The sequence below is a fragment of the Podarcis filfolensis genome, assembly GCF_964270895.1.
Source record: "Podarcis filfolensis genome assembly, chromosome: 2".
Lineage (NCBI taxonomy): Eukaryota > Metazoa > Chordata > Lepidosauria > Squamata > Lacertidae > Podarcis > Podarcis filfolensis.
In genome coordinates this window covers 35,433,516-35,447,756 of record NC_139605.1, presented here as the reverse complement: position 1 = coordinate 35,447,756, position 14,241 = coordinate 35,433,516, and the positions used below count along the sequence as shown (strand labels likewise).

At 43.4% G+C, this 14,241-nt stretch overlaps 1 protein-coding gene across 3 annotated transcripts in view; it reads left to right on the top strand.

Annotated features, from left to right (window-relative positions):
• Positions 1-4,667: 4,667 nt before the first annotated feature.
• The window catches only part of LOC310757022 (protein SSUH2 homolog), a 32,642-nt gene continuing 23,068 nt past the window's right edge, over positions 4,668-14,241 (top strand). For all 3 annotated transcript variants that reach the window (XR_014545016.1, XR_014545017.1, XM_083602108.1), the window contains exons 1-4: positions 4,668-5,058; positions 10,222-10,320; positions 11,830-11,911; positions 13,053-13,182. Coding sequence is in view for 1 of the 3 variants with exons in the window: in XM_083602108.1 (XP_083458234.1) it covers positions 4,977-5,058; positions 10,222-10,320; positions 11,830-11,911; positions 13,053-13,182 (393 nt within the window). In the remaining 2 variants the exon portion in view is untranslated. The remainder of the gene's footprint in view (positions 5,059-10,221; positions 10,321-11,829; positions 11,912-13,052; positions 13,183-14,241) is intronic.

Below are 14,241 nucleotides of genomic sequence, written 5' to 3'. Positions count from 1 at the left end.
GATTCGAACCGCCGACCTTCTGATCGGCAAGTCCTAGGCTCTGTGGTTTAACCCACAGCACCACCAGCGTCCCTTCTATGACCCTACTATGAGTAAATAAGCTCAGGCTGGTATACTGGTATACACGAACGCGCGCGCACACACCCATAGTCATAAGAGGTAAACATGCTGAAGTTGAAACCAAGATCCTATGCCTGATGCCAAGTTCCACGAGGAATTTTGCTTGAGCAAAATTACAGAAAACGAACAGCTCCTTGGGGCATTGTACTGACGTCACTGAGCAGACCAAGCCTGAGAGTTTATGAGAGTTTAGAACAATAAGAAGTCTCTTAAGAAGATTTTGGGTCGCTAGAACTGCTCCCACATAAGATAAGTAGTTAAAGTAGTAGACAGGTATAATGGATGACTGCCAATGTTAAAGGTCAGTAGATCACAAACACTGATATTCTCTCAAGACATTGTAGTTGGAATTGGATTGTGTAACAGGCAGGACACAGTTCTGAATGGAAGTAATGGACATAAACAACTTCATCTACCAACTGGAATGATATTATTGTTGTTGTTGTTGTTCCTTGCTAAATTTCCTTACTGCCAAAGATCACAGCGTGGTTCACAACATAAAAATACAAAATGAGAACACAAAAGACATAATAAAAACAGTTGGGGCATCATTTTACCTGAACCTCATGACTCGAAAACTTTAGACATGTAGTCTGTATATCAAAGCAATGTGAACAAACAACAATCATGTATACCAGACCATTTACTGGTACCAAGCCTGGCATTTGCCACTGTTATCTCAGTTCACTCCAGAAGGAAATATTGCAACACTGTCTTGATAAAGCTCTTAATCCAATGTTTCCAAGACGCAGGGCTCTTTCCCTAGCTATTTTTATTTTTTGCTGTATTATTTTATTGTGCAACTGTAGTGTTTCCCTTTGCAAGTATTAAATATTGTAGTATGTTCTTCCCCCTCGGGATCTGATAAATTGATAACAATGTTATCAGAGTATTACAGGCTGTTTTGTTCTGTGTATATGGCATTATTAGCATGCGTTTAAGGATGTGAGCATAACTGGGTAGTCAGAATTTGAAAGGACGGCTCAACTGAGATGATAGGCATTACTACTAGAAAGCTGTATGAAGAAGATAACAATTTGGAATAAGAATCTAGGGAGAACCTGCAGGATGAGACCAAGGGCCCATCTAATCTGGCACCCTGTTCTCACAGTGGCCAACCAGATGTTTGGGGAAAGCCTGCAAGCAGGACACGAGCACAACAAACTCCTCTCCTGGAGTCTGCAACAACTGGTACAGTGGAACCTCAGTTGTCGAACATAATCCGTTCTGGAAGACCATTCAACTTCCAAAACGTTCGACAACCGAGGTGCTATGGGTGGTTGGAAATGTCAATGGAGAGAATTGATAAACACGCCTCGGAAGCTGTTCAACTTCCGAGGCACGTTCAGAAACGGAAGCAATTAATTGTGGGTTTTCGGCGTTCCAAAACCAAAACGTTCGGTTTCTGAGATGCTTGAAAACCGAAGTTCAACTGTACTCAGAAGCATACTGCCTTCAACAGTGGAAGCAGAACCTAGCCATCATGGTTAGTAGTCCTTCGAGGCCTTATCCTCCATGAATTTGTCTAAACCTCTTTTAAGGTCACTCAACATGGTGGCCATCATTACCTCTTACAGAAGCAAATTCCATGGATGACCTATGTGCTGCGTGCAAAACTGCTTTCTTTTTGTCAGGTTCCATGATGCCACGCAGACTCACTCTGTCCAACAGACAGACTCAAATTGCCCGCACCTGAGCCCTTACAACATTTCTGCACAACCTGCTCAAAGCAGCACACCCAGGTGGTGACTTTTCATTGCAACGGCAAGCAAGTGGAGGATATATAACCAGAGTGCCAAATCTTTTTAATGCATAGCTCCAAAGTGTGCTAATTTTATACAATTTTCTACAACAGATGTTAATCACAGTTCTGTAGGGGAAAATTTATTGGGGGGGGGAGATTTTCATGACTCGTATCTGATAAACACCAAGATGAATTGTAGTGTCAAATCACTCCCCTGTGAGCACTATATTAGTCATGCATATTAATAGTGATGAATAGTTTAGGCTACGCTGCTGCAAAGTGCTACTGCAACGAGCACCAGATGCTGTTATTTACTGAAATGCTCTGCGTGCGCTGGAGGCTGTTGCGATTTTTCTGGTGCAATTTCAGCATGAGAAATTGCATCTCTTTTTGCCAGTTTAAATTTACTGCCATTAGCAAGCCGATTTAGATTTATAATTTCCCCTCTTTTTTATATATTCTTGGGTGGTGGTCGTGTTTAATTTATTGACTCTTGCACAGAATTTTTTGGTTTTTCATATTTTATCAGAATAAGCCTGCCTTAATGAAGAGAAGAAGATCCCAAACTGAAACCAAATGTTGCTTGAGCGCCCACAAGTATAACTGAGACATACCAGGCAGGCAACACTTTTTCTTGGACTGATTCATGCAGATTTACAGATCACTTACTTTGTCCACATTATGCCTACATGGGAATGGGTGGAGAAACTGAACTGTAAACCAGGGATGGGGAATATTTTCTGGCCACAAGGCCAGATCCTTATCTCTTAACCCTTGGTGGGCCAAAGTTTTGTAGGTGGCCAGGTGTCCTCTCCTACAATATTCCCACTCTGCTCCTTGGTGCTTTCAGGTTTCATGTTGATATTCCTTGGGACCCAACTGCTGCCGGTCTCCTTTCCCTTGCCTCTTCCTTCAACTTCGCCTTCTGGATTGATTCTCCCACACATTGCCTTGGGTAGTCTCCTCCAAGAATGCTCTGTGTTTGACCTATCTACTGTGGAATCTGAGCACCATCTCACCTGCTTCAGTTGGTTGTTGTAGTTGTTGTTTAGTCGTTTAGTCATGTCCGACTCTTCGTGACCCCATGGACCAGAGCACGCCAGGCACTCCTGTCTTCCACTGCCTCCCGCAGTTTGGTCAAACTCATGCTGGTAGCTTCGAGAACACTGTCCAACCATCTCGTCCTCTGTCGTCCCATTCTCCTTGTGCCCTCCATCTTTCCCAACATCAGGGTCTTTTCCAGGGAGTCTTCTCTTCTCGTGACGTGGCCAAAGTATTGGAGCCTCAGCTTCACGATCTGTCCTTCTAGTGAGCACACACATTTAAGAAACGAGAAGACTTCCAGTATTCTTTGTCTATGTTCACTATGCTCTGACCACAAACTTCGTAATTAGCCTGCTAGTGCCAAAATGGGGAAGATCATGCTCCACTACTTCGTTTGCTTGGTCAAAAGATTTACTTCAGCAGAGCTTCCAGGGTGCTTTCCAGAAACACAAACAATGTTAACAAACTTTGGCTGACATCAACAACTGCTGGGCCTAGTTCTTGTCACCTCATCTCACAGAGGCACAGGGCTGGAAAAGAACGCAAATTGATCAAGAGACTTGAGTACACTATAAAGAGCAGAAAGACACATCTGAGAACTGTTTATGTTAGGAAAATAAGAACATAAAAAGATCCCTGCTGGGTTAGACCAAAGGCCCATCTAGTCCAGTTTCCTGTTCTCACAATGGCCAACCTAAGTAGAAAATAAGGCTGTGTGGTGGTGTAAGGGCTGACTAGAGAAGTTTGTTCCAAAATGTCAGACCTAAATTCCTTAAGGGTAGTTCCAGATGGGTGTTTATCATGGGATGAGCTGGTCCATTAGGGAGTCACCTACCTGCTATCGTACATGTTCCTCCTCCTTAATCTCTAGGGTTGCCATTGTTCAAACAGTGAAAATCTGGACAGAAAAGCTGCTGAGCCTTTTTGGCAAGGTTGTTGAGCTTTAAATAGCAAAATCGCAAAAGAATTGCAGTTTTTGAGCTATTTTTATGGAAAAGCGGCACTGCTTACATGGGCTAACACATATCTGGATTTTCCTGGAAAATTCCGGACGTATGGCAACCCTGTTAGCCTCAGCGTTGCACTAGATGAACTCAGAAGGTAGGAGACAGCTAAAATCCATTAACTCTGCCTGCCGTTGCCTCTAGCGCCCCCTACTGTTGGGCTCCCAATGGGGACCAGCCGCCACTGATAACGGGGTGCTCTTTGTGCATTTTTTAAAGCAGCATCTACATGACATTGTTGGCATCAAAATACCAGCCCCCATTTCCCCCATTTAATCAGGATTTACCTTTTCTAACTTGAAGAACAAACCTGTTTCCAACAACCTGTTTGAGATAGTTGAGCAAGTAGATTTCAATACTGAATCCCTGTCTGGAGGCAGCCTAAATCGCATTTAAAGTTAAAGCACATTTATTATAATTATAGTATTGCTTTATTTGTAAATTTTTTATGACAGCTTGAAAGTGCCTTTCTGGGTGGTTAAAGGTGCCTTTTTGAGTTTATTCCTCACCTGTGAAAATTCCTTTAAGGAAGCACTAGGAGAGTGTCAGGCTCCCTTTGGCAGCAATGAATTAGACATTGATCTAAACTGTGACTAAATGCACACCATGCATTTCATGCACATTCAAAGCACTGTTTCCCCCTCTCAAAGGATCATGGGAAGTGTAGTTTGTTAAGGGTGCTGGGAATTGTAGCCCTTTGGGGGTAAAGTACAGTTCCCAGGATTCTTTTGTGTGTGTGTGTGTGTGTGTGTGTGTGTGTGTGTGTGTTTTAATGTACAGTGTGTATGCATCCTGTGTTTTAGGCAGAATGCAAAAGAGTAAAGTACAAAGATGAATTTTTTTACCCACAATCACATCCAACAGACAGTGAAAGAATGTATTTGTAGAATCGGGGGCAGGTATCAATGGGAGCTCTTAACTTGTAGCCTGGACTTCTTTTCAACAGAGATTGATGAATCACTTTACATACTTTTCTTCAGATTGTTTTATAAAGTGGGAGTGGTTCCAGGGGCGTGCATGGGATTTTTATCTGCTCCTAACACAGAATCCTCAGTAAACAATATATGTGGAAATTGCTGGAGTGGGACTTAGAGACTTCATTCTGCACCATGAGAATGGATCAGGGACAGAACGGAGACGAAGACAGTAAGTAAACAAAGTCACGCTGTTCAGTATGCCTTGCAAAAGCAGGCAATTTGTCTGAAAGCATGCTTTGTTCTGGGAAGTCGTTCTTCAAAATCAGCGGCTGTACACACTGTACATTTAAAGCTCCCCCCACAAGAATCTTGGGAATTGTAGTTTGCTAAGCATGCTGGGAACTGTAGCTCGGTTAGGGGTAAACTACAGGTCCCAGGGTTCTCTGGAGAATGGGGAAATTGGTTTTTGATGTATGGTGTGTTCATAGCCTTAGACTCGGCTTTGAAGTACAGTGTGTGGCTTGTGGTAAATAAATGCAAGTTTTCTAGTACAACCTGATGAAAAGTTGGCTAGTTGCAATTTCTTTCAGAAATGGGAGAGCAGGTAGAATAATATTGATATCTGGTTGAAAGCCTGGTGCATGGTTTCCCTGGATTTCTATTTGAGTTGGAGCCATTCATTGACTTTTCACTATCCTTTGAATTCTGCCTTGCGGTTGCTTTGCACTTTCTGACAGCAAGAGTCCATAGAAGCCGATTTGGGCTTAATGGTCATTTCTCTAACCCATAAGGGAATGATGTGTAATTAACAGAAGCATCATCTAAAGCTACCTCCTGCTCTTGTTTTGCAGAAGGTCGTCAAATAGCCCTTTACAAGGAGGCTTAATAACCAAATCCCATTGCTAGTAAATGAATGCACTGGTTATTTTGATGCTGACATTAAATGGTTGTTTAAGAAAGAGTTGGTATTTCTGTCCAAGGGGGTGTCATTCAGCAGCTTCATACATATAGTTAAGATCTAGTTGAGAACTTGGTTTAAAGGCTCCATTTTCCTCTGCTTCAGAGGCTTTTTCTGAGAAAGAAACAAAAGAAAGCAATTTCCTAGTGTACTTAAAGAAGTATAAATGCCTATTCCATTCAATTTAAAACTGATCTCTCTTCTAAGGGGAATCTTGTTTCATCTTGTCCCTTTACACATCTATGAATACATAAAAGACCATGTTTACCGGTACTCTGCCCTGGTAAAAAGACTGCCTGTGTTTTGTCTCCTGGGATATAGTACAGGTCCCCATTTTGTTAGTGTAAATTATTAAAGTGGCCAACCCACAGGTTTTAATCCCTCCCATGGGATTCCAGAATTTAAATCTCTGAGTGGGAACTGGCAGATTCATCTTGATACCAGTGTCCAAGCATTATACAGTGGTACCTCGGGTTACATACGCTTCAGGTTACAGACTCCGCTAACCCAGAAATAGTTCTTCAGGTTAAGAACTTTGCTTCAGGATGAGAACAGAAATCGGGCTCCGGCGGCACGACAGCAGTGGGAGGCCCCATTAGCTAAAGTGGTGCTTCAGGTTAAGAACAGTTTCAGGTTAAGAATGGACCTCCGGAACGTATTAAGTACTTAACCTGAGGTACCACTGTATATAGACAGAAAGTGCCAATTTCTTTCCTTCCTTCCTTCCTTCCTTCCTTCCTTCCTTCCTTCCTTCCTTCTTCTCCCTCTGAAACTATTCAGGTGAGGAGGGCTCTAAAAACCCACTAAAAAATAGTGGTTCGTCTAGTGCTGGACTGTGACTGGAGAGACCAAAGGTCAAATCCGCACTCAGCCATGAAATTCCCTGGATGACTTAGCGTCAGTCACTGTGGGTTGCACCCAACATTAGTCCTACACAGAGTAGGTCCACTGAAATAATTTGGGCCCATTAATATCAGTGGACCTACTCAACTAGCACTGGCTACAAGCCTATGTCTAACCTACCACACAGGGTAATTGCAAAAATACAATTAGGGAGCGCCATCGTACGCCATCTTGAAATGCTTCGAGGGAAGGCGGGGTATGAATGTAGTAAAGAAATAGCCAATCAGTGGCGTAGCGTGGGGGGTGCAGGGGGGCCCGGCCGCACCGGGCGCAACATCTGGGGGTTAGGGTTAGGGGGCGCAAATCCACAGGTTAGGGAGCGCAAATTACTTGCCTTGCCCCGGGTGCTGACAACCCACCCTACGCCACTGTAGCCAATTGCTGCTATTCTCTAATGAGCACAAACAGATCAATGGTGGTATTGAGCATTATATTAAACACTCTTAAATATACCAGTAACAAGAGAATAGACCTCTATTATGGTCTGTTAGGAAAATAACCTATTTTGAAAACCGGTGCCGGACAGACTGTTGCAGAGTAAATTAAGCACACAAGAGTGTCCCTGTTTTCATCTCTGAAATGTTGGAGAATATGAAAGTGGATGTGCAATTTGGGGCTGAGCTGTATTTGTCAAAGATGATCCATCACGGACACAGAAAAGCTATTGCAAGATTACAGTTATTACAGATCAAATCAGTAGTCCTAAGTGGGAAATGGGGAGGTATTTTTCTTGCAGAAAAGGAATGGCTGGCGTGACCTGAATATTATAGATCGGGACAATTTATGTGATTTGCCTTTTTACATGCAGCACCTAGAAAATAAATGGCCTTAATCTTGTGTGGTAGTGCGCAAGATTGCAATGGCTACACATGCACGGTTATATTCTCTGGGCTGTTTCTTCTCCCAGAAACAAGCTGCTTTTTAAAAACTAGAAGAGTATAATTAATGGCAGCTCAGGGATTTGAGAAGGGTGGGGAAAATACTGTGAAGATGTGGCTAACGCATATTGCTGCATTATATGGGCAATGTGCTTTAAATACTTGTTGTTTACAGGGGGATATGATTATTATTTTATTTATAACTAAAGTTCATCCCATTCCTTAAATGCAGTAAGATGTATGGGACGAACCCTGAAAATTTGACAAAGCATCTACAGAATAGATGATATTGGGGGCATTTTCTGAATTGCTCTGAGATGCCTTCTTCTACCAAAAAAAACACCAAAAACCAAAACAAAACCACACATCCTGAAGGTCCCAGGCCACAGAGAGGTTAGGCTGGCCTCAACTAGAGCCAGGGCTTTTTCGGCTGTGGCTCCAATCTGGTGGAAGACTCTGTCACAAGAGACTAAGGCCCTGCGGGACTTGACATCTTTCCGCAGGGCCTGCAAGACAGAGCTGTTCCACCAGGCCTTTGGTCAGGGCACAGCCTGACTCCCTCCTTTGGCAATCTTCACAGAACTTTAGCCTAATGGTTGCCATCAATTTGAGTTGAATTAATTTTAATGAAATGATTTTAGAATGTTGTATTATTTTATTGTTGTTAGCTGCCCTGAGCTGGGGAGGGCGGGATATAAATAAAATAATAATAATAATAATAATAATAATAATAATAATAATAATAATAATTACATCTTTGGTTTAATCCCCATGACGACTCTGTTAGATAGGTTGGCCTGAGAGGCAGTGACTGGCCCAAGGTCACCCAGGTGAACTCCTTGGCCAAGTGGGGATCTGAACCCAGGTCCTAGTCCAACCCTATAACCACTATACCACACAGACTCCTTGACTGTTATGGGCCTGAAGCTGGGTTCACATGTACCTCTGTCGCACATAACATCATTTCTTTATTTTTTGCTCTGGATGTTGTATAACGATAATGAAGGGGGCAGTTTTCATTGACATGCATAATGGCACAACAACTCTCAATATCTTCATGTGTTTCACCCAGAGTTAATGGAAATGAACCCTTTATTTCTATGGGTTTTGACAGAGGTATCACACAACTGTGGTCAAATGCATATTATGAATAGATGTGAATACACCCTTTTCCATTGTCCAAGCACACCCAGCTTCTTTGTTCCACTAACCTAGAACAAGGAGGCTGTATTTACACACTATTGTGACTTCCAACTGGATTGCTATAGCAACAGGTCTGTCTGCAAGTTGCAGACTACAAACAAGAACTATTTATAACTTTGTTATTTCTGGTTATTTACTATATCATTATTTTCAGGGCCGATATCTGGCACACATGAGCATATTCTTCCTTCTAAGTTGACCTTTACTATGGCATTTGCAAACTATACAGTGGTACCTCAGGTTAAGTACTTACCGTAATTCATTCCGTAGGTCCGTTCTTAACCTGAAACTGTTCTTAACTTGAAGCACCACTTTAGCTAATGGGGATTCCTGCTGCTGCCGCGCCGCCGGAGCACGATTTCTATTCTTATCCTGAAGCAAAGTTCTTAACCTGAAGCACTATTTCTGGGTTAGCGGAGTCTGTAACCTGAAGCGTATGTAACCTGAAGCATATGTAACCCAAGGTACCACTGTAGTTCACTTTCAAGGCAAGCTGGACAGATTTGTGAGCATTGTTATACAACCAGCTTCAAAGCAGTAGTTAAAGACCCTAGAAGGAGGGGAGGGGAGGCTTAAAGAAAAATAAAAACTTGAGTTCATCTTCTTTTGCTTAAATGTCGGAAATGGCACCCACTAAACCTGGCGATAATGAAGGTTAGGGCTGCAAAGCTGGCTCACTGATAGTAAATCAGGCCTGGATAGTGTGGTTTTAGCATTCATGGACTGTTATCATAAAATCATAGAATTGTAGAGTTGTAAGGGTCCATGCATGTCATCTAGTCCAACCCCCTGCAATGCAGGAATCTTTCAGCCAATGTAGGGCTCTAACCAATGACCCTGAAATTAAGTGTCTCATGTTCTACAAGTTCTCTATGCAGTTTTAATGTTGTTTTCTTCTCCAATTTTGATCACTCTACAGACCCTGGTGTATCATCTTATATATTTTTTTGTACGTAGAATAATAGAGAGATTATTTTTGTCCTAGTGAATAATTGTGAATGCTTTCAGCAGAAAGGTCCACTTTATCAAATTGATGAATGATGTCATCAAGTCACTTTCCCCAGTGTTAGAATTGTACATTGTTAGCAAGTGGCATTTCCTGGAGCTTCTGCATGTATATATATTTTCTTGTATGGACCTTCAAAATGGCACAAAGCACTCTAGTGTGATGGTTACTGAGTGCATTGTTTCTGCATTAGGAATCATGAGCACCTATTGTTACAGCTCATCAAAGGGCATATTTTTAGAAGAGCACATGAATCAAAGAAACATCTGGTGCCCTAAGATTACTTTCAGGCAATTCTAAACTCTTGCATTAAAAAGGCAATGACTGTTGCTAAAAAATAAAGTCTGAGACCATAGAATTCAGAACATATGGTTATACAAAAAAGAAACCCAAAATACACGATAATCTGACTAAATATTCCACTCATATTTATGTCTAAAACAGCTACCCTGGAACTGGAATCAGAGCCTGAAAGTCCTTTAGCACCTCCTGCAGATCTGTTAGAGCCACTGGGTCATTATGAATGGACTTTCCGAGATCTTGGTAAGTATGCATTGACATCATGGCCCCCCTAGAAAAATATTGTTAAGTCGCTTTAAAATATTGTAAGCCACTTTGAGCTGCAGTGGCAAAAAATGTGACTAGTAAATTAAATAAATAAGCAAATAAACAAACAATAGAATCTCAGCCTAAAGACTTTGGGGATGGATTCAGACTTGCCCTCTTGCAAATGGAGGCTCCTTCCATTCATGAAGGGGAGGGTCCCACTGAAGGAAAGGCAGGGCAACTTTCTGCTGTTCCTGAAGGTCCCCCAATCCTTTGGAGCAGGTTTTCAGGGGATCCTGAGTTTTGCAATGCAGAATCAGCAGCAACGATCTGCTCCCTCAAACAGAGAAGAGTTCTCCCTAGAACTAGTCTGGATCCAACCCAATCGATGCATTACAGCCAAAGAACAATGCATTATACAGTGGTACCTCGGGCTAAGTACTTAATTTGTTCCGGAGGTCCGTTCTTAACCTGAAACTGTTCTTAACCTGAAGCATCACTTTAGCTAATGGGGCATCCTGCTGCTGCCACGCTGCCGGAGCACAATTTCTGTTCTCACCCTGAAGCAAAGTTCTTAACCTGAGGTACTATTTCTGGGTTAGCGGAGTCTGTAACCTGAAGTGTCTGTAACCCGAGGTACCACTGTAATGCAATGCAAGTTTCCACTTGCTACCGTGGAATGTCTTGGGCTGGCACCGTATGATGGAAGTACCCAAGGCTGCCTCCATAGCACATCTGTAACCATGGCCAATAGAACTCACCTAGCTGAGAATCTGTGCAGAAAACCCTTTCACTGACTATCAGCCGTAAGAACTAGAGAAAGGTGGGATTCCATTTTCAAACAGAATATATATTTGACAGATAGATGCTGCATGTTAATTACAACAGTTAAAAATGTGTATCAAGGTCTTCCCTGGTTCATTTAGTTGCCAATGGCCAGAAGATAGAAAGCAGAATGATGAGAATTATTATTATTATTATTATTATTATTATTATTATTATTATTTAGTTGTTTAGTTGTGTCCGACTCTTTGTGACCCCATGGACCAGAGCACGCCAGGCACTTCTGTCTTCCACTGCCTCCTACAGCTTGGTCAAATTCATGCTGGTAGCTTCGAGAACACTATCCAGCCATCATGTCCTCTGTCGTCCCCTTCTCCTTGTGCCCTCCATCTTTCCCAACATCAGGGTCTTTTCCAGGGAGTCTTCTCTTCTCATGAGGTGGCCAAAGTATTGGAGCCTCAGCTTCAGGATCTGTCCTTCCAGTGAGCACTCAGGGCTGATTTCCTTAAGAATGGATAAGTTTGATCTTCTTGCAGTCCATGGGACTCCTCTTCTTCTTCTTCTTCTTCTTCTTCTTCTTCTTCTTCTTCTTCTTCGCATCAGCTCTATGGGGGATTTTCCTTAGCTTTCAGGTTTTCACTGTTATCCCACCCCACCCGCTTTGTCAGCACCAGGAAATCATTGACGATGAAGACTAATTCTTCTTTAAATTCTCCCATCTAGGCAGAAAAAAATTAGTTCCGCCTCCAGAGGTAATGCAAAAGTTTAGCGAACAGAGAAACAACCCAGTGTTTCTGCAATGCAGGTAAGAAATGTTTGTTTATTTTCCTTGTCTTGGAAAGCTGCCTTTCTAAGGTCCTAGCACTGGTATGAATCACACCCCACGCCCTGCAAAAAAGGTGCAAGTACCCACAGACTGAAACTCCTGAGCCTATAGGATTGGGCCAAGCAAAAATTCTTTGGTGGCTGGTGCCTATTGAGATGGTTAGGGCAGAAGACTGGCCAGCCAACAGTAGCTAGTGTCATAAAATCATAGAATCGTAGAGTTGGAAGGGACCCCAAGGGTCAACTAGTCCAAACCCCTGCAATGCAAAGGCAATTACAGGTTTTCCTTGTTTCATTCCCACCCTCTAAACTGCTGATCTCTAAAAGGATGAAGTGGAAGCTAAGCAGGAGGAAGTTGACAGCCAGGACCACCCCTAGGCTAGTTGTAATAAAAAAGGGGGGCAGGCATTTGGGATGCTGGCTTAAGGCAGACTGAGGTTAGTGGGGCAGCACCCAATTTGCCCTAATGGATCACAGTGGGCATGTTTGCACCAGGAACTTGCTACTCCATAGAGTCAGCCACTCCTCTCCCCCAGCCACTACATTAAGCCCATGCTGTTTGCCTCTAGTCATTTTGTTCCAGGCAGCAATGGTCAGGTGGTTCGTGTGATGGCCCTGTTTTGAGCAAAGTGCACAGAACCAGCTGCTGAGAATGGATGGGGCTTTCAAAACTCCATCGTTAGGATCCATTTGCCTCTACATAAAAGGAGCAAGATTATACGTGTCTGTGTGTTTCAGAGGTTTTGCGCTGCCTGTAATCTTTAGAACGGGGCTGTCGAAAAAAGGCATATCAATATAATTTGACAGAGATAAGGAAACTGCAACCAGCCTAGAGCACAAGAATATTAGATAAGAACAGGCATGTTATTTAATAATTTGTTTTGGTTAACTTGAGGCTGGCAGTGATTTTTATTCCCCACCCATTCATTATTGTGTTATGGACACTGAGAGAGCCCTGACGGCAACGTCATAGAGGCCGTGTATCGCACCAAGAGATGTGATTGCCATTCACTTCTTCATTCCATGTTTGCATTTTTGGAGCTCCTGAACGACTGCTACGGGTATTAAATTCATTTATGTATGGTTTAGAAACGAGTGTGTGCTGTGCCGTTAATCCACAGGATCCCAAGAATGACAGATGACATGGCCAGAAATGCGCTCTTCAGCTTTGTCAATTCCAAATGTTGCTATGGCAACAGAGCTGCAGGAGAGCTTGTCATTCAGGAACTGAAGCCGCAAACATTGTACAGGGTGAGTATCCCCAGATGCGCTTCCAACAGGTGTAAATTAGACAAGAGTTAGGGAAGGGAAGTGGCTTGATGCAGATAGTTAAGCACTCCAATCCGTCTGATTGATTTCAGTGGGACTTTAGCAGCATCTCATAGCTAAAAATATTTACCAGGCACATGCTCTCCACTGAGGTCTCTTCCCTTTAATCTTCAGTGCGCAGGTTATTCAGTCTGCATTTGCTCAGAGGCATGCTTCCAGGAGCAGAGGGTGGGGCAGGGTGTTGCTTACCTGACCTGGCAGCAGAATTGCTTTTGCTTGTCAGGAATGGGAGTGGGAGGGGCAAGGCGGTGGGGAAGTCTGTGCTGTGCAAATGCACCCGCAGGAACAACATGCTGGCTCCATTGATGTGTTTGCACAGCTCCAGCCACCCTGGCATCTTGATCCTCCCACTCTCCCTCTTGGTAAGCAGGAGCAATTGTGCTGCCAGGAGGCCAGGTAAGCACTGCTGCCCCACCCTGCCCCCACTGCTGCAACCTCTTAATGATTATTTCATATACCCAGGATGGGCCAGGATGGGCCCAAGGCATTTTGGCACCGGAGGCGAACCACAAAATGGTGCCCCTCACCCTGTGTCAGGATGTAAAGTCAGTTGGAGTCAGTTGTAAAGGTAAAGATAAAGGGACCCCTGACCATTAGGTCCAGTCATGGACAACTCTGGGGTTGCGGCGCTCATCTCGCATTATTGGCCGATGGAGCTGGTGTACAGCTTCCAGGTCATGTGGCCAGCATCACTAAGCTGCTTCTGGCGAACCAGAGCAGCGAACAGAAACACTGTTTACCTTCCCGCCGGAGTGGTACCTATTTACCTACTTATACTTTGACGTGCTTTCGAACTGCTAGGTTGGCAGGAGCAGGAACCGAGCAACGGGAGCTCACCCCGTTGCGGGGATTCGAACCTCCAACCTTCTGATCAGCAAGCCCTAGGCTCTGTGGTTTAACCCACAGCGCCACCCGCGTCCCTATGGAGTCAGTTGTAGGTCAGCAATAAAACAATAAATCAACCAAGGCCAGTGACTCTTT